Source organism: Sarcophilus harrisii, chromosome 2 (assembly GCF_902635505.1).
Source record: "Sarcophilus harrisii chromosome 2, mSarHar1.11, whole genome shotgun sequence".
NCBI lineage: Eukaryota > Metazoa > Chordata > Mammalia > Dasyuromorphia > Dasyuridae > Sarcophilus > Sarcophilus harrisii.
The window spans coordinates 521755672-521777172 of record NC_045427.1 but is presented as its reverse complement, the minus strand read 5'-3'; the positions used below and the strand labels follow the sequence as shown (position 1 = coordinate 521777172).

The following is a 21501-nucleotide window of genomic DNA, read 5'->3' as shown; positions in this document are numbered from 1 at the left end:
ATTTGAATAATCATTATTCCTTATGCTACTTACATCTAGCCTATCAAAAGAAGGGGAAAACAAAAATAGGAAAGGGGGAGGAACTTTAACTTAATCATAACAGTATTTCTTATAATGTCTGCAAGATGTTCTCGTAAAGGAGGTATGCTCTGTGTGATGGAATAAAAGTTTTAAAGAGCAGGAAATGCGAGGGGCATGGGGTGTGGGAGGGTATTCTAGATAATATTCTGTATAATGGGAATGTATCATGCCCAGCAATCATGCACAATGCAGTGATTATTATTTATTTTAATGGATATATGGAAAATGGCTGGACTCATTTCTAGAAGTGATGCTGTCAGACAATGCTACGAAGGCTTTGTCTAGCAGAAAGTTATTGTAAGTGCCATTTTGACCATCTTCCTGATGAGCACAGTAATACTACAATGGATTTTTTTGAGACTAGTTGGGCCAGAATCCTGGCTAGCATTATCAACTAAGATAACATTTAAGGAAATAATGAAGGCCAAAAGTATATATAGGACCAAATGAAGGAAAAGATGCCCCCTATTAGGATGTTTGTAAATGAACCCAACTATCAGCAAAAGTACTCCATCTAAACTTATGATTTTATTTCCCTTTTCTATTTTAACAAAATTAATACCCTGAAGAATAACTTGGATTGTATTTAAAAGGATAATTATCTGCTTAGATGAAAATATAAAACTTTATATATGAGTTGTAGGGATGAATCCATATGTATATGTGTGTATGTGTGTGTGTATAAATGTATATATGCATATTTGTACAGAGATTACCTTCAAGATGAGGGATTTAAAAGTACACCTATGTAATACTATTAAGAATACAGCAAACATTCTTAGAGCACATAATCCAAAATGCTAAAGATATTGGTTGTAGAGGGCCTGAACTTTGGACAACTATACTTGAAACAAGGAGTTAACTCAGTGGAATTGATGAGATAATGGTTCTCTAGTTTACACATAATCGGTGGTATACTGTAATGATGTAATTACAATAAGGGATATAAGGGCTAACAAGGACTGGAAGAGAGATATTCCATCTTTGACCAGCCTCGTAGTGGTTCTCTTGTCTTCATCACTTCTCCACATAAAGACCAAAGCCCATCCGAAGGATCTCCAGAAAGCCAGCCTGGACATTACAATTGGGCCTAACATAACATTTTGGATTTGTAATTACAATCAAGAACCAAAATCCACACAACTCCAGTTGAAGGCAGTAAAATGAAGAATACATTGTATTTCACTTTGTAACAATTGCTAATGAAGATTTTCATCAATATCATGAAAAGGGAAACCAACAATGGCCACTTGAATTCTCATTACAGGAAGTTTCAGATTATTTATGCTCTTCACCTGGCTTTGCTAGTCAAACACATATCTGCACAGTGGAATAATTTTTCATGAAATGAAGTAGGGGAAAAAAATGTATCCAGGACAATTTTACATTCTTCTAAAAGAGACTCTGGAGGCTGCCTAGTGTAACACCTTTATAATATAGATTTAAAAACCTAGGTACAGAATAATTAACAACTTGTCTTAGGTCATATGATAATTGGAGAATGCACTTTCCTTGCCAGATCATATTCTCACATAAATCAAGCCTCTACCATTACCAAATAACTGCTTTATGTTTGGTAGAGATCCACTTCAGAAATACCTCTCCACCATATATACTACTCAAGACTAAGATAGGAAGCATTTTGATAGTCTTGAAGGCTGAATACATGGTTTACCTGTAAGGTAGGACATATAGTATATTGTTTTCATTCAGATGTCTGAAGGGAGGAGATAGTTGGCTTATTTATTAAAATTGTATTGATAAGCAATTTCAGATGCTCATATAGTTTAGTAAATTAAAAGTTAATATCATATTCATAGGTTTAGACGGAATAGCTACCCCAGTGATGAATGTTATCTCATACTGACTTCAAAACCTAAAAGCTAATTTAATCTAAATTAGTACATGATTTTCAAAAATAGGAAATAGATACAAGTAACTGCAACTGATTTTTTAAAAAATAAACACTAGAGAACAATCATGGATATGAATAAAATGCTAGCAAAATTATAGACTAAGGGAAGCCAGAGCACAAAAACTTCAGTACCAAAGATCCACTTACTACACAGCAGAGGGAACTAGAGTCCACTAGAAGATAGGGTGAATTTCACACAACAATGGGGAATTCTAAACCCTTGGTAGTCAAAAGATACTATGAACCCTGGATTGTAGAAGTCTAAGCTTTACAATGTGAGAAAGGTTTTAAGTAAAGTCCCAACAACAAACTGAGACTCCTATCCAAGACTCAACCTAAAGACAGAGAGATTTGTTATTGGCAGGTTAAAAATTATGTGCAACATTCTTTGGCAAGGACAGCTATAAATCTAAAAAAGTAACCTAAGAAATAAATCTCAAAGCCAAAAATGTTTAGAAAGAAGCTTTCTGTTCAGCAGATATTTTCTACATAATTACAGGCACTGTAAAACAGGCAAAAACATCTCACTTAAAGCAACATTAAGGACCATTACACTTTGACCTTATCAGTTTTACAGAATTCAAGTTTTCATTGACTACAATCCTCCTTTTTGTTAGGTGTGTGTGTGTGTGTGTGTGTGTGTGTGTATACACACACACTCACACATATCTATATATACATATTTATATATAATATTTATTGCTTTTTTCAACAAAATAGAAAAGATTTTATAAAAAAAGAAATTCATGTCACACCAAAATACAAGAACACAAAGAAATATTATATTATATTATATAAATTATATTCTGTTCCACCACTGAAATCATTTAAGTGATCCCCTATTCTCCCAAGCAATAACACTTATAGAAAGATGTAGACTGCTTAGCATGACAGAAAGCTGGATAAAACTGGATCCAACTCCACACCAGACTGCCCCATTTAAGAATAAGTGGCACAGTGGATAGAGTATCAGTCTTGGAGTTCAGAGGAGCTGAGTTCAAATCCAACCTCAGATACCTGATACTTATATCTGTGTGACTTTGGGCAAGTCACTTAACAATTGCCTCAATAAAGGGAGAAAAAGAAAAAATATCAAACCATGGGACTCTTCTAGTCAGTAAAGAATCCAAAATATTTTTAAGAATTACTTTGCTAAGATTTTTTTCTCCATGTTTAGAAATGAGTTCTAAGTAATTAGAAGTTCTTGAAAAATTCATTAAGAATCATGACTAACAAACAATCAAGACAACCCTTATTTTGTAGAGCATACAACTCTTCAATAGGTACTGAATTAAATATTAGCCTGAAATTCTTTTTAAAAGATCAGGTCCGGAGTGAATCAACTGATAGCTCTAGAAGAAATCCTCTTCACCTGCCTAGAATCACTTCAGGGTTCAAATAATAGAAACTGACCACTTGTACATTCTATAAGACAAGAAGCTTCTAGGGCTTTATGAATTAGTATATCACATTTGGTCAAAACCCAAGACATTTATGAACCTGCTGGGAAAAACGAGTATGGGAAAAACCACTGTAATAAGAGGAACTGTTAAAAAATCCAATGACTTTATGCCTTCTCTTTCAAAACATGTACTTTTTTTTTTTTTTTTTAAAGGAACATGCAAGAGAATTTGTGCTTTAATATTTAGAGGAATAGCTGAAAGGACAGGAAAGAGTCACAGACCTGGTTTCGAAGAGGTTGTTGTTGTGATGGCCGTTCCCTGTGTGCGTGGCTTTCTCTGGTTATTGCGGATGTACCAGAATCTACATGAACTGACCCTACTGGAGTAGGCTGGAAAAATAAAACAAAAAACCAAGTAGGGAAAATAAGACTGATTTTGTTCCTCTTCTAACTAATAGTTAAAATACTGTGATGTTATAAATGAAAACTGGGCAATGAAACTGTCTCTTCAATTTTTCCTTTCATAAAAAATAGCATGGTCCGTACTGGCTCCCAGTCCTCAATGTGAGACCTTAATACATATTTAACTATCTTTTAAAGAAGCATGGTATACTGGGTATTAAACATAATCAAAGTCTACAGGGGAACACATTTTCTCACTCCCAGAAAAGCAAATTCTGAGATTTTCTAAAAAAGAAACTTTCTATGGTGTGAAGTCCTATTTCAGAGATTCTAGGTACCTTAAGCCTTACACCATATAGACTTTTGAAACATATGACCCAAATTCTTTTAAAATACTTATTAATGTCTTAAAGCCAACTAGCAAAATTGTTCTTGCTTTCTACCTTTGAGAGCAGACTGTGAAATCAGACTAAAGGCATTGATGAACATAGCACCTACGTTCAAGGCAATTATTTTTCCAAAAATTTAAACAAGAATAGTAAAGAAGCATAAGAATGAGTGCTGGTTTAAGAGTGAGAGAGGACTATAAAATGGGAGAGGATACTTACAATTGGCCTTCCAACCCAGTCATAGGCATAGTCAAAGGTGTAACCTTTCCTTTCAAAGAGCTCTGTAAAGAGTGTCCGTAAGTAATCATAGTCTGGTTTCTCAAAAAAATCTAATCGCCTGACATATCGAAGGTATGTTGCCATCTCCTCTGTTGGGAAAGGAATTAGAAGAACATCAGAATGAAAAAAGTACACTTTCAAGATAAGCTTCTTCAAGTACTAAACTGAACTTATAAAAGCTACCCTGAGTTATCTGCGGGAGAGGGGGAAGGGTAATGAGTTATATCTTCTTCTTACTGATGGCATGAATCATATGGTACCTTATAGGTTCTTCAAGAAAGTACCTTCATATATCTTCATACCCAATGAAAATTAGTCATTTCAAAAAGACAAAAATTAATCCCTCTAACTCAAAGAAAAATCTAAAAGGACTTTACCTGGAAAGTTCTCACAGAGAGTTTCAATTGGAGTATTCCTTTTGGTATCTCCAATCTTCTGATATCTTTCTTTCAATGTATCAGCCTACATGGAACCAAAAAAAAAATGATTATTTGGAAATAAGTGTTGACAATGAGATATTCAACAGATTTGGAGAAGTAATGCTGATTTTACTCAAACTAACAGGTTTTGTTAAACAGACTCAATTCCCTCTCTATGCCCTTATTCCCAAATTACCAAATGGAGTAAATATAGTATGGTGGCATATTTAGATGTGAATAAAACATCTACTTTGTTCACAGAAACCTTATTTGCAAAACATACTTAGTAGTCTAATCACAGATATAAACACTATTAAATGGATTAAGAGCAGTGGGTAAGAATTTTAAAAAATTTTTATTATTAATTCAAGAACAGAAATAAATATGGTTTTATTGAAAATCTTTTAGAGACTTGGGTAGAAATAAAACAAAATTATATATAAATATTTTTAGAGAGGAGAGAAAACACATGCAAAAGATGAATCTGAGAATAGCTATACACTAGGACTAATGCTGGTTTTATAAAATCTTAAAACATTAAGAGGTAAGGTTTATTAATAATATAAGTAGAGAAATTTACTGTGCCTTAGATCTGATCCAAGGCAGGTCTCCTCAATATGGCTCTTGTGAGACTATCCCAAGAATATTTCACTCAGTTTTAAGTAATGGTACTCGAAGATGAATCAGAAGAATTCTAGACCTAAAACCACTAAAAATGGTTCACGAACTTAGAGTTAGGGTAAGAGAAAAAGTTTATTTGTAAGAGTTAAAAAATGAATTTGACATTCTTAAAGTTGCAAAGGACCTCAACTAAATAGTTGAAAGCTATTTTGAAAATGACAACTATCAAGACCAAATATTATTAGATTACTGATTAGCAAATTCTGATTGTGTTTGCAATTCCTCATGAAACATCTTATGTCTCTTACCTTGGCTTCAAGGACTGGCACAGTATTTTTATGTCTCAATTATTTAACCTTAACTTCTTCATCTGTTAAATTAGGAGGCTAGGTGAGACGATATCTAAGATTCTAACTCTATGAAACTAAGGCCCACACAAGTGAGTCTAAGACCACACAGCTGAGCAAATCAAACTAAAACTCAGTTCTTCTGAATTTTATATAACTGAGACATAAAACACTGTATGAACATGAAGCAAAGGAGAGATATATAACAGAATATAAAGATTCATGAAGAATAATAGAAAACACATACACATAAACTCACATTTGTTTTGATCCTGATCTGTAATTACACTGGCATAGGGAATTACACATCAATAAAGACTGACATTTTGATCTGTGACTTAAAAAGTATCTGAATGCTGCCCAAGGCATTGAAAAAGTGAGGTATTTTTCCCAGGTTTTCTTCAATACAACACTAGCCTTCTATTCATTCTGCCATGCTGCTTTACTGTCAGAAATTTGTCAATAAAAAAACCTAAACATTGAATTTTCATTTTCCTCTATAAGATCTTTCATTTACAATGGAGGAGCAAATTCTTTTGATTCCTTCAAAGGAAATCCTTCCCTGCAAAAGGCAGAGCATCTGCTGGCATCTACTTGTGGGGAGAAGGAATCTTCTGTTATCTAATGGCACTGGGGAGAGGTTATATCCAGAGACAGAAAAACATAATTAAAGTTAGAAAAGAAAGATTCTTTAAAAAAAAAAAAAAAAAAGAAAAGAAATACTAAAAAATATTGGAGGCACGGGGAAGAAATACTCTAATAAATATATTTCTATTACAGAGGTCAATATTCAGTGAACATTAAAAAATAATAAATTGAGGGTAAATCATTCCTAGATCTGTTTTTTCAGCAATCTTCCACTTTGTGCTTATAATAACAAACAACATAGTCATCTGTAAATTAGCAAATGAGTACAGAAACAAAACCCTAAATTATGTTTTTTCCACATATACCTTGAGTCCTTGCCAGGGTAGGCTGCCTCGAAGGAAATACATGAACATATGGCCTAAGGCTTCCAAATCATCCCTTCGGCTTTGCTCTAAAAGGTAAAACAGATCAAACAACAGAAATTGCAGCTATTAAAGCAAAACTGGAATCACAACCAGTAATTCCCTAAAAATTATTTTGGTGTGGAAAAACTCTCTTTACTAATTCTTTTTATATCTAAATTGGAGATGATATTCTAGATCATATTAACATGTACATACTCCTTTGTCTAGATCTTTCATTGGCAAATAAATCTCATGTAGCAAATGCAAAACTAGAAAGCAATCCAAACCAACGAAATCCTAAACTGCCAAGGCAATAAAAGAACTATGTTACTCCTGAAAAAAGTATCTAAAGAATTTTTTTTTCATCAAAGTACTTTAAAATTTTCTATCGGTTTTATATGATTAAAATATGTTCCACTCACATGTATATATAATCCCTAAATAACTTTAGAATAGCATGTAAATGTATTAGACTACCTGCCATCTAAGGGAGGGGGTGGGGAATAGGGGAAAAGTTGGAACAAAAGGTTTTGCAAGGGTCAATGTTGAAAAATTACCCATGCATATGTTTTGCAAATAAAAAGCTATAATACTAATAAAAAAGGATAACATGTAATATGTATTCAAGTGTCCCACATGGGAAGAGTAATTTATAGGCCAATAAAGTCACTACCCTCTGGAAGTTTATCAACTAAAATAACTTGAGTTATAGGGATTTCATTTGTTTTTTGAGAGTGTAGCTAGGAAGCAGAAGGGGAACAAATGAAATGGCAAAGTATGGGAGAGTTGAAAGAAAACTATATTCTTTTTTCAAATATACTAGAACTAGAACTGATACCAGTTATCAATTAGGCCAGGGTTTCTTAAACTTTTTCCACTTGCAACTCCTTTTCACCTGAGAAATTTTTATGTGACGCCTGATATACACATATATAAACATATCTCTTTTGTATCTAAAAAATTAACCATTTGATCCAGACAGATTGGGGAAGCTATTCATACCAGGATACAGAGACAGCAAACGTGACGGTTTCTAATTATCTGGAATTGTACAGAAAACAAATGAATAGAAATTAGAATAAACTGTAGATAGGGAAATAGGCTTTCTAAATGATGCTTAGGAAGATGTCTTTGGAAAGATTTTAATTGGCATTAGGGAAGCAGTTACATAGTTTTATGACATAAATAAAGGGAGAAAAATGAAATGAATGAAACCACAGTTTTTAATCCTATTCACAAAATTAGTTTAAAACAGGGCTTAAGGAAGAAGAGATTTTCATTTTATGGAAGAAAAACAGAGTGGGGGTGAGATTTTAGTAAAGCAATATAGACAAACCTCTTCCTGTAGCCTCTTACACATTGTATCATAACTATCCATTGCTTCTCTATTTTTACTTTCACTTCCCTTAAAAAGAGGCTCCTTTGTAGTAAAAATTCATCAGGAAATGATTGCAGTTTATTATTGCACACTAGAGGGCACAAGTCTCCAAATTATTATAAAGGAATTGGGATGCCAATAGCCATCTTACTCAAAGAGAAATATCAACTCTTCTCCCTTTCTGAATAGACAGGTCACCTTAATAACTTTTGTAAGATATTTCAATGCAATTAAAATCAAAATTATGTCTTTTACCTTTAAATAATGGCATAGACTGGGACACTGGACTTTAGAAGCAACGATGTCTTTAACATGACTTTAAAAAGTAAAGATAGAGCAATATTAATTTGTCACTTCCTTTCACAGGTAATTCATGTAGGTCATTTTCATTGTCATTGAGGATGAGTACTAATATCAGTGACCCATGAATTATTTCAGGACAATCAAAGCTTCATACTATTTCAAAAACACTTGAAAAGCTGTGCTTCCTTTAAATGTACAAAAATTTCCCAAATATTGCTATCATCTTTCTTTTAGTGAGAAAAACAGACTTTATGAGTCTTTGAGACTCTCATGAGGGAAGGTTGGGCTTTCATGAACAGAATTTTATTATCCGATTAATACAGAAGGTATTTAATGTAATGTTGATAGCAAATTAGCTTCCTTCATGGCCACTACAATATCATTCCCTTCCTAGACACACACACATACACTCTCTCCTTCCCCTCCCTCCCTCCCTCTCTCCCTTCCTCCCTCCCTCTCTCTCTCTCTCTCTCTCTCTCTCTCTCTCTCTTATTCTTTTCCCCTCCCCCCCCCTCATGTTGAATGTACTCAGATTCAAAGAGCAAAACATTCTACTGGACACATACCAAACGCACATATATTCTTTACAGTATACTAGCCACAATCTGATTAGACAGGTTGATTAGAAACATAATCCTTTCTAGTTATTCAGCAACAAGTGACAATAATGATTTAAGGGGACTGCTCTGATCCCAAAATAATATAACACTTTCTACCACTTATTTTAGTTTTTCCTGAGTGTCCCTACCCATCACCATTAAAGTTACAAAATCAAGAGAAGATTGCCTAGCTCTTGAGTCCAATATTAGAAACATTTCAAAATATAAAACATACCACACATAGGACAAAAAATGGGGGACTGTCAGTGTCACCTAAGCAAATGACTTTTATCTATTATTTTTTAAAGCCATATAGAGTTCGCCATATAGAGTTCTCTCTAAAAAAGAGTGTACATATGAGGCACATTCTTGACCAGTTCTGTACTTTAATATCAGAATCTGTCTTAAAAAAAACTGAAAAAATACTTCTATTACACTAGATTTCAGCTCAAGTGAAGCCATACTGCTTTCAAAATCTCCTGAACCAAATCTAAAGATAACAATTTTACTCATTGATAACTTTACTTTGTAGACTTGCTACTGTTCTATAGATATCAAAAGCACAAGTCACATTAAACAAATTCAACTCCCTGAAGTTTCTTAGAAAAAATTTTTAATATTCCTTTATTATAATCATATTATAAAAGTATTATGTAATAAAACTGATTTATTCCAGGCAATATAGTTATTATTCCTGTGAATATGATAATGGTAGAAGTTTTTTATATGTATGCTATAAGCTAATTATTAAGTAAGGTCCTTTAGCATGATGAGAAGAAATGCGAGGGCTTATGAAACAACAAATAAATTTATATCAAGTAATACCATAATCCAGACTGAGGCCTAAGCAAATTAGCCTGGTAAAAATGGTATATAAGAAGAAATATAAGGTATGATTTAGTTCACTGTTCTTTCCTATTATGGAATTAGCTTTAGTAAGGAACTATAGTTCTTACATATAAATATATGCCCCCAGCTATAATTACAAAAATCACTAGCTAAATGCTTTCAATCAAATTTCATTAAGTTTCATATAACAAAACATATGATCATCTGAGCACATAAAGACAGTCTAAATCATTTAGTGGTTTAACAATATTTTGTTCTATATGATGTCATAATAGTCAGGACTTACTGCCTTGGTTTAAAATAAAACAGTAAGAATTAAGACTTGAAATATATGATGAAATCAATGGGGGGAAAGGGCTATTGAAATGAATAATTGTTTGCAGTGAACTGTCTCTTTCGTATGAGAAAACTGAACACACCTTTGCCAAGATGAGTATTGATGGACATGTATCTCGCTGTTCCAGTCAAACTCTTGTGTTCCCGGTATGGTATATGTTTTTTGGTTTCAGGATCAATGTATTCCTTTGCCAAGCCAAAGTCTATAATGTGTATAACATGTTCCTTCTTGTTGCCTTGCCGGCCAATCAGGAAGTTCTCTGGCTTGACATCCCGATAAATGAGGTTTTTTGAGTGCACATATTCCATTCGGGAAATCTAAAAGGAAAAAAAAAATCAAAACTTGATTACTAATGAATACTCCCATATCTCTACAACTGCATTTCAAACAATAACCACATTATCCATCTGCAGTACAGAAATTAGAGTGGAAAGCTATCTGCTATTTACCACTAATAGTAACTGCACAATTCAAAACATACATACCAGAAAAAATAAAGCATAAGATTTGTCACTTAAAAGATAAAAGCCTAAAACTCAATCTTTTCCCATTTTTTATTTCTTTTTTGAAAAGTAAAGATTTTATAATGCTAAAATAAATATAATGGAGAAATGGAGTCATTAAATTATCACTTTTTTTTGTATTTGTAAAATGGAGAAAACAACAATGTGTGTACCACTTTCTTCACAAAACTGTCGTTAGTGAAGTGTTTTGTAAAACCACAAGGTGACATATAAGCTATTAGTCATGTTACCATTATTTTTGTAAAAAATTTTTTTTTTATAATTTCTGGAGGCTTTTCTCATAATTTATGGAAGTTATAGGACTTTTAAATATCTAAATTTGAAACTGGGAAGACAGGACAGATTTTTATAAACTCTTGGGCAAAGTCTTGCCCATTACATATAAGTATTTGTCAATAAATAATCATATCTACATCTTTCTCATTATGGACTAACACTCTTCTCATGGTAATTATTCATTTGAGAATGAAATTGATTTCATTTTCTAAATTTTTATTCCCATGAACTGAATAACCAGCCCCTATAACTATGGCAGTTTCTGCTGTGAAGAGAGGCAAGAATAGATTTTTTTCATCATGGTAGAATTTCCCTTATGCTGGTTCAGACCCTGTAACAGCTGCTTAGTGCACTGTATCTTATGTCTTTTCATGAAGCCAACCAAATAAAAAAATTAATACCATATGTTAAAAATCTACAAGTAATTAAGTAAATCAGTTTCATCTGAATGATTTCAAGAATTATAATCTGTCACTAAATTATTTGTTTCACCTTGAAGGACGGGGATATTGCCCAAAGTGCAAATTGTTTTTATATATGAGAATATTTCTAAATTTTTGGTTGAGAAATGTAAGCCCAATGCTACTTTTCTTTGTTTAAATCTGATGTCCCTGAAAACTTCCTAGAATGCCATAAAAAGTATGAAAATTCAGATGCTGCTCAATGAATCATTGCTAGTTAAAGCACAGTATGGAAATGTTTTTATACAAAATGCATATATATAATATGTATATATATATACACACATATATGTATATACACACATACACACAAACATACAGACTTATATTTGGAAGCAAATTCTGTCACCATGCTTTACTTACCAACTGGATGGCTATCATTAACACAGTCTTCAAAGTAAACGTTCGGTCACAGAGGTCAAATAAGTCCTCCAAGCTAGGGCCAAGAAGCTCCAGTACCATGGCATTGTATTTCCCACATGGCCCAAAATAATACACCTGGGGTAGGCCTTCAGCTGAAATGGGAGGAGAGGAAAGAAAGGGAGGAAAGAGAATTAAAAACAAATTAAAAATCAAAACACATGGCAACATTGGCATGAATTCAGTGGGGATGACCTTATAGTCTTTAGGATGAGATTTATTTTCATTTTCTTCCTTAATTCTTAGCACAGAAGTTAACCAATAAACACAAGTTTCTTTTTTTAATTTTTTTTTTTATTTAATAGCTTTTTATTTACAGGTTATATGTATGGGTAACTTTACAGCATTAGCAATTGCAAATCTCTTGTTCCAATTTTTCACCTCTTACCCCCCACCCCCTCCCCCAGATGGCAGGATGACCAGTAGATGTTAAATATATTAAAATATACGTTAGATACACAATAAGTATACATGACCAAACTGTTATTTTGCTGTACAAAAAGAATCAGACTGAAATATTGTACAATTAGCTTGTGAAGGAAATCAAAAATGCAGGTGGGCATGAATATAGGGATTGGGAATTCAATGTAATGGTTTTTAGTCATCTCCCAGAGTTCTTTCTCTGGGCGTAGCTGGTTCAGTTCATTACTGCTCCATTGGAAATGATTTGTAAACACAAGTTTCAATGCAAACTGCCTAGAGTAGGGATTGGGATGTAAGAATAGTTAGGTAATACCCGAGTACCAATCACATTCCCTCTTCTATACAGAATAGAAAAATATCCATGATCCATTATCAGTTCATAGAGTAAACTATTCTTCCCAAAGGATGCCTAAAAGTACAGTATTTTTAAAAGGGCAAACAATGGCTCAGTGACCTTAAGATCAAGCTAACAGATCATGTTGCGTAAGCTGATTTCCTTAATTCTCTTCAAGCTTGCTGGTAAAGCAACATTTTGGAGTTGGTCTTTGTTATTCCACAAAGAGCTCAAACTAAACTCTTTAGTGAAGAGGTTACAGAGAATGCTACCCTGGCCATGTGCCAATACAACAGAAACTCTTTTAGTACAGCAGTTGGTATTTCCTGTTTTCTTATTATCTGTTGGAGACAAATCAACAGACACTTACTTAGTGTTTGATTTCTGCTAAGTAGCTGTGAAAGGCAAAAAGCTGGATTTTCACCATAATCTGCAACTACAAGATACTAATTTCTACTTTTCTACTTAAAGATAGAAATTTCCTCCACGGTGTATATATAAAACAACAGAATATTTTCAAATTACATGGCCTCCAATTACTTAAATAATTGGAGGATAATTCAGGGCTCATGAGTGGGCTATACCAATATAATAAAAATGACAATACCACCAAAGCTAATCTATACTTTTATTGCTGTCAATCAAATTACCAAGGGGATACTTTATATAATTCAATAAAATAATAAAAAAATATCAAGAGAAATTATTAAAAGATATAGGAATGAAGTGAAAATAGCACTTTTAGATCCCAAACAACAATATAAAGCAGCAGTTATTAAAACAATTTAACACTAGTTAAAAAGAACAGAGAAAAATTAATAGAAAGCACTGGATAAGAAAGAATCAGAAACAATGTGATTCAATAAAGTGTTCAAAAAGTTGGAAAATATAAATTATTTTAAAAAGAAGTCCCTATTTGATTAAAGAAGAGAGAAAAGTCAACAGTATCAAATGCAAAGAGATCAAGTATTATATGGACTGAAAAGTGGCCACTAGATTGGATAACTGGGCAGAGATCCTTGGTAACTTTGGAGAGAATAATTTTAGTGGAGTGAAAAGTTAAAGATAATAAAGGAGAAACTGGGAAACTAAAAAGATGGTAGTAACTTCCACATAAGTAAGGAATTTTGGAAAAGGCATTCGATTTTGGGGAAAAATAATGACATCTGACATAATGTAGAGACCTATCCAATGTCTGCTCATTCTGTACTCTTCATACTCACTGAAAATGGATAAATGAAAAAGAATTTAAATACCTATTATATGCAGCACAAGTAAAAAAGCAAGGCAGCTTCTGTTTCCAAGGAGCATATGTTCCAATGAAGTGAACAATATATATAGGAAACTTCAGCTATAAGTCTGACAGCCCTGAAGGTGAAGTCATAATGTAGATGCCACATCTTGTTAAATGTCCCATTAATAAATATATATGTGTGTGTATATATATATATATATATACGTTTGTGATGGGGTAAATGATCTTACAAAAAAAGACATGAATAAGCTTTTACCATGGAAGAAAAATGGGAGGGTGGCAGACAACATTTATTATTCTCATTGGAATTGGCTCAAAGAGAGAATAATATACATACTCAGGTATAAAAATCAAGTAGTACGGGAAAAAATCAAGTAGACAAGCGAATGGCAGGAAAAAAAATCTCAAAGAAGGGAAGGCACATTGGGAAAGCTGTGGTCCCGATGTGAAATAATTTTGAAGAGGGACAAGATGAAAGGAGAAAGATAAATGGGGGAATAAGATGGCAGGAAATACATGGTAATCTCTAGTGTGAAAAAAATTCCAGAGAATTTCTTCTGATATAGGCTTCATTTCTCAAATATATAGAAAATGGAGTTAAATTTATAAGAATACAAGTCATTACTGAATTGACAAATGTTCCTAAGATATGAACAGGTAGAAATCAAAGTCATATGAAAAATATTGCTTTAAGTCACTTGATTAGAGAAATGCAAAATAAAGCAAACTTGAGTTATACTCATCTCATATCTATCAGCTAATTTGGTGAATGTGATAGAAAAGGAAAATGACAAATGTTGAGTGGGATGTGGGAAATTTAGAATGCTAATGCATTATTGGTCCAACCATTCTTGAGAATAGTTTGGAACCATATTCAAAGACCTCTAAAATCATGAATATTTCTTGACCTGGCAATACTACTACTGGATCTGTATCCCAAAGAGATTCTTTTTTTGGTGAGGCAATCAGGATTAAGTGACTTACCCAGAATCACATAGCTAATAACTGTCAAGTGTTTGAGATCATATTTGAACTCAGGTCCTCCTGACTCCAGGGCCAGTGCTCTATCCACTGAATCATTTAGGTGCCCTATTCCAAAGAGATTTAAAAAAAAAGGGGGGGGGAACCTATAACTAAAAAAATATTGCTAGCAGTTCTTTTTGTGATAGCAAAGGATTGAAAATCGAGGGGATGCCAGATTAACAGAAGAGGAAGTAAATTGCTTAAACAGTCCCATTTCAGAAAAAGAAATAGAACAAGCTATTAATCAACTCCCTAAGAAAAAATCCCCAGGACCAGATGGACTTACATGTGAATTCTACCAAACATTTAAAGAACAATTAGCCCCAATGCTATATAAACTATGTGAAAAAATAGGGAATGAAGGAGTCCTACCAAATTCCTTTTATGACACAAACATGGTACTGATACCTAAACCAGATAGGTTGAAAACAGAGAAAGAAAATTATAGACTAATCTCCCTAATGAATATTGATGCTAAAATCTTAAATAAGATATTAGCAAAAAGACAACAGAAAATCATCCCCAGGATAATACACCATGATCAAATAGGATTTTATATCAGGAATGCAGGGTTGGTTCAATATTAGGAAAACCATCAGTATAATTGGCCATATTAATAACCAAATTAACAAAAACCATATGATCATCTCAATAGATGCAGAAAAAGCATTTGATAAAATCCAACATCCATTCCTATTAAAAACACTTGAGAGTATAGGAATAAATGGACTTTTCCTTAAAATAATCAGTAACATCTATTTAAAACCATCAGTAAGCATCATATATAATGGGGACAAACTGCAACCATTCCCAATAAGATCAAGAGTGAAACAAGGTTGACCACTATCACCATTACTATTCAACATTATATTAGAAATGCTAGCTTTGACAATAAGAGTTAAGAAAGAGATTAAAGGAATTAGAGGAATTCCTCTATGAGGAAAGCAAATTATCACTCTTTGCTGATATGATAGTTAGAGAACCCCAGAGATTCTACTAAAAAGTTATTAGAAATAATCCACACCTTTAGCAAAGTTGCAGGTTACAAAATAAACCCACATAAATCATCAGCATTCTTATATATCACTAACAAAATCCAACAGTTAGAGTTACAAAGAGAAATTCCATTTAAAGTAACTACTGATAGTATAAAATATTTAGGAATCTTTCTGCCAAGGGAAAATCAGAAACTTTATGAGCAAAACTATAAAACACTTTCCACACAAATTAAGTGTGATCTAACCAACTGGAAAAATATTAAGTGCTCTTGGATAGGTCAAATCAATATAATAAAGATGATAATACTACCTAAATAATCTATTGATTTAGCACTATACCAATCAGCCCAAAAAACTATTTTAATGACCTAGAAAAAATAACAACGAAGTTCATATGGAAAAACAAAAAGTCAAGAATTTCAAGGAAATTAATGAAAAAAAAAATCAAATGAAGGTGGCCTAGCTGTACCAGATGTAAAATTATATTATAAAGTAGCGGTTTCCAAAACCATTTGGTATTGGCTAACAAACAGACTAGCTGATTAATGGAATAGGTTAGGTTCAAAGGACAAAACAGCCAATAACTTTAATAATCTAGTGTTTGACAAACCCAAAGACCCCAGTTTTTGGGATAAGAATTCACTATTTGACAAAAATTCCTGGGAAAATTGGAAATTAGTATGGCAGAAACTAGGCACTGACCCACACTTAACACCGTACACCAAGATAAGGTCAAAATGGGTTCATGACCTAGGCATAAAGAATAAGATTATAAATAAATTGGAAGAGCATAGGATAGTTTACCTCTCAGACCTGTGGAAGAGGAAGGAATTTATGACCAAAGAAGAACTAGAGATCATTATTGATCATAAAATAAAAAATTTTGATTATATCAAATTGAAAAGTTTTTGTACAAACAAAACTAATGCAGGCAAGATTAGAAGGGAAGCAATAAACTGGGAAAACATTTTTTACAGTCAAAAGTTCTGATAAAGGCCTCATTTTCAGAATATATGGAGAATTGACTCGAATTTATAAGAAATCAAGCCATTCTCCAATTGATAAACGATCAAAGGATATGAACAGACAATTCTCAGAAGAAATTGAAACTATTTCTAGCCACATGAAAAGATGCTCCCAAGTCATTATTAATCAGAGAAATGAAAATTAAGACAATTCTGAGATACCACTACACAGCTGTCAGACTGGCTAGAATGACAGGGAAAGATAATGCAGAATATTGGAGGGGATGTGGGAAAATAGGGACACTAATACATTGTTGGTGGAACTGTGAATACATCCAACCATTCTGGAGAGTATTTTGGAACTATGCTCAAAAAGTTATCAAACTGTGCATACCTTTGATCTAGTAGTGTTTCTACTGGGCTTATATCCCAAAGAAATCTTAAAGAAGGGAAAGGGACCTTTATGTCCACAAATGTTTGTGGCAGGTCTCTTTGTAGTGGCCAGAAACTGGAACCTGAGTGGATGCCCATCAATTGGAGAATGGCTGAATAAATTGTGGTATATGAATATTATGAAATATTATTGTTCTGTAGTAAATGACCAGCAGGATGATTTCAGAAAGGTCTGGACTTACATGAACTGATGCTAAGTGGAATGAGCAGGACTAGGAGATCATTATATAGTTCAACAACAATATTATATGATGATCAATTCTGATGGATGTCACCATCTCCAACAATGAGATGAACCAAATCAGTTCCAATAGAGCAGTAATAAACTGAACCAGCTCCACCCAGTGAAAGAACTCTGGGAGATAATTATGAACCATTACATAGAATTCCAAATCCCTATACTTTTGTCCGCCTGAATTTTTGATTTCCTTCACAGGCTAATAGTACACTATTTCAAAGTCTGATTCTTTTTGTACAGCACAATAACTGTTAGGACATATACTTATATTGGATTTAATTTATACTTTATCATATTTAACATGTATTGGTCAACTTGCCATTGAGGGGAAGGAGGGGAAAAATTGGAACAAAAGGTTTGGCAATTGTCAGTGCTGTAAAATTACCCATGCATGTAACTTGTAAATAAAAAGCTATAATAAAAAAAAAGAAAAGGAAATCGAGGGCATGTCCATCAATTCAAGAATAGCTGAACAAGATGTGCTCTATGATTGTAAAACAATTCTGCTACATGAAATGATACTCTTTCAATTGTAAATGACTTCACTATTCTCAGCAATATAATGAAATTTGACAGGTCTTATAATAAAAAGTGCTATACACTTCAAAAGAAAGAACTGATGAACTCTCCATGCAGATTGAAGGATACTTTTAAAACTTTATTTTTCTTGTTTTGTTTTTCTTTCCCTTTTATTTATTCCCTCCCTGCCCCAGATGACTAATATGGAGCAGTTGTATGACTAACCATGTACTAGCTATATAAAATTATTTTCCCTCTCAATGTGGGGGTACAAGAAAATTTGGAACTCAAAACTTAAAAAAAAAATTAAAAATCGTTTTTACATTTTCCTGGAAAAAATTTAAAAAGAAGAAAACAATATACACTGTTAGTGTATCCCTATCATATTAAGATGAGCAGTTAGGTGGTACAGTGAATAGAGTGATGGACTTGGAATTAGGAAGACTCATCTTCTTAAGTTCAAATCTGGTTTCAATCACTTATTAGCTGTGTGACTCAGGGCAAGTCACAAACTTATTTTCCTCAATTTCCTCATCTATAAAATGAGCTGGAGAAGGAAATAGCAAGCTACTCCGGTATCTTTGACAAGAATTGGGTTATCTTTGACAAGAACTGGGGTCACAAAGAGTTAGACATGTTAAAATGATTGAATAATTTATTTATTTTGATCTGATTTTTCTTGTGCAGCAAGAGAATTGTATAAATATGTTTATACATATATTTTAATGTTTAACATATATTGGATTGCTTACCATCTAGGGGCGGGGTGAGGGGAAGGAGGAGAAAATCTGAAACACAAGGCTATGCAAGAGTCAATGTTGTCAAATTATCTGTTCATATGTTTTGAAAATAAAAAGTTTTAAAAATTAAAAAAAAGATTGAATAACAAATTATAAAATATGACTTTTACTATTTGTGTGTTTGGGTAAAAGATTTTTTCAGAGTTGGATAGTAGGACTGACAATTTTATTCAAGGTATAAATGCAAAGTACCAAATTGTCTGAAGTTTCCTGGTCATCATATAAAACATTGATTCTCATGAACTATAGACCTGGATTACCAGCACTATCTTTACAGACAAGAGTCTTTAGGTGTGAAGACTAAGTTAGCACCTGGATGCCTTAGAATCAGCCAGAGGCAGGATAAGCAAAAGTCCTTGGTCTTTATGCAATGGATGCAGGGTCTCTATGACCTTCCTTCTCCTAGTCTACCGCCAAAGCCTCTTACTCCACCCCCTAATCCCTCCTACAATTCTCTGTACCTACCAAAAGATAGAGCCAGCACAGAATAGTGTGAAGGGCCATTTTCCAAGCATATGTTAATACAGTATTATCCAATCGGTAATTAGCTATAAGTAAGTATTCCTTTGTCTGATTCCAGTGCATCAACTCAGAATTTCAGCCCTTTACATTTAGGGTCCTTTTATACTTGGCTTGATTACCCAAAGTAGCTCATAATGGCAGAGAATAATGTAGATACCCCATCTACTAAAAAGGTTTGCTATTACTGGCCACAGAGTACTAAACAGTGATGTTCTCAAGCTATCTGGTTCACATTTAAACAAATAATCTTTTAAAGAAAAATTCCATGTTATTTTCCATTTATTTTCATCTTGTAGGCAGTGTTTAAAAGGCTTCATCAAAACTACAAAGTAGAAGCCCCTAGGACACAGATGTTGGGGGACAGAGGTCAATATACTAAATGCTAAAATTCCTGCATATAATTGTGATTTTGAGAGGAGGAAATTGTTAGCCTTACAATAAATCAGAATTCTTGTAATACATTATCCAACCAAGGAGATTTTCTGGTAGTATATTAATGATTCTTAAATGGATCTACTGAATAAAGTCCTAGATATATACCAAAAATATATACTAAATTTCTCTCAATTCAAAAAAGTAATGTACTATAATTCCAATAATTTTTGTTTTAATGAGAATTTAAAGTTGCCAACATATTTCCTATATCTATTGGGCAAATCTACAGTGGAATGCTATATACCTGATATGTTCTTTTCCTATAGTTCTCTTTCTGAATGTTTTAAAATAGTTTTTTCATCTGTAATTAACACAGTTCTTTAAGCTTTGCCAAACTCTGGACTCACACACATCTCAAATTTTGCACAATGACAAGAGAGGCACACAAAATTCTATTGCTAATTTTTAGTCTGATATAAATGAAACTAAAGTTAAACACATTAAAATAAGGATAATGCATTCTTTATCATCCAGGTTCTTTTAAGACTTCATAATACATTATGAAAAAGTAACTGCTTTTAGCAGAGATATTATTAAATGTACACTAAGCTGAGAACTGAAATAGAAATAGGCACCCTTGAAGTATTTAGCAATTTGATCATATTACTGCCTAATAATTAGCCTGCTTTCATCCTTTGAGAAAGAATAACCTGAGTTAAAAGAAGAAAAATCAAATATAACTGCTTACATTAATAACTGAATTTCAAAAATAGTTATATATTGATGACTATCTTTCAAATATCAGTCTAAGAGAATATGACTCATTTAACAATGAATTCTTCATTAAAGAGAATTATATAGATCTCTTTCTTCTCTTAATATTTATCAAAAAAAATTAATAGTTTGATTAAATTGTAAAGGAGAACTTTATGCATTTCTACTATTGTTAATACTGCTTACTTCTACCACTGACAACTCTGAAAAGTTATTTTACACAAAATGAGAGGATGATCAAGGAAATGGTGAATTAAAGTAATGTTTTCAAAGAAATCCCTATACATAATTAATAAGGAAGAAATAAAAACAGACAAGTCTATTGACTCCCTATAGAGCAGAAGGGAATAAAAATAAACAACAGTTAAAGAGCATTAAGACTCAGAGATAGGAAGTATAAAAAACTAAATAATAATATTACTATTAGTAGTAGTAATATATGAAACCATACCTATCTAGGAAAAACAAAACAAAACATGGAAAAGCAGACTATTTTTCAATTTTACAGCTTTCAAGAAAAAAAAATGCTCTTTTTATGATATGAGCAATCTCAACATTCTGAGCCACCAAGTGCTCAAATTATTATAGTTCATTTCACATATTCTATCCAAATATTTTTATTTATTTTTTATTTTTGCTGAGGCAATTGGGGTTAAGTGACTTGTCCAGGGTCACATACCTAGGAAGTATTAAGTGTCTGAGACCAGATTTGATCTCAGGTCCTCCTGACTTCAGGGCTAGTGCTCTATCCACTGCATCACCTTAATGTCCCTATTATCCAAATCTTAAAACTAGTTTGAGGCTTTGTCCAAAAAGCATCATATGAAA

At 32.9% G+C, this 21501-nt stretch overlaps 1 protein-coding gene across 7 annotated transcripts in view; it reads right to left on the bottom strand.

Moving 5' to 3' along the window:
- Positions 1-21501, bottom strand: part of CSNK1G1 (casein kinase 1 gamma 1) — a 225499-nt gene that overhangs the window by 27653 nt on the left and 176345 nt on the right. For all 7 annotated transcript variants that reach the window (XM_031955399.1, XM_031955401.1, XM_031955402.1 and 4 more), the window contains 6 exons: positions 11938-12089; positions 10396-10630; positions 6809-6894; positions 4846-4930; positions 4409-4557; positions 3681-3788 (listed from right to left, as the gene is read on the bottom strand). In XM_031955399.1, the coding sequence (XP_031811259.1) occupies positions 3681-3788; positions 4409-4557; positions 4846-4930; positions 6809-6894; positions 10396-10630; positions 11938-12089 (815 nt within the window). The remainder of the gene's footprint in view (positions 1-3680; positions 3789-4408; positions 4558-4845; positions 4931-6808; positions 6895-10395; positions 10631-11937; positions 12090-21501) is intronic.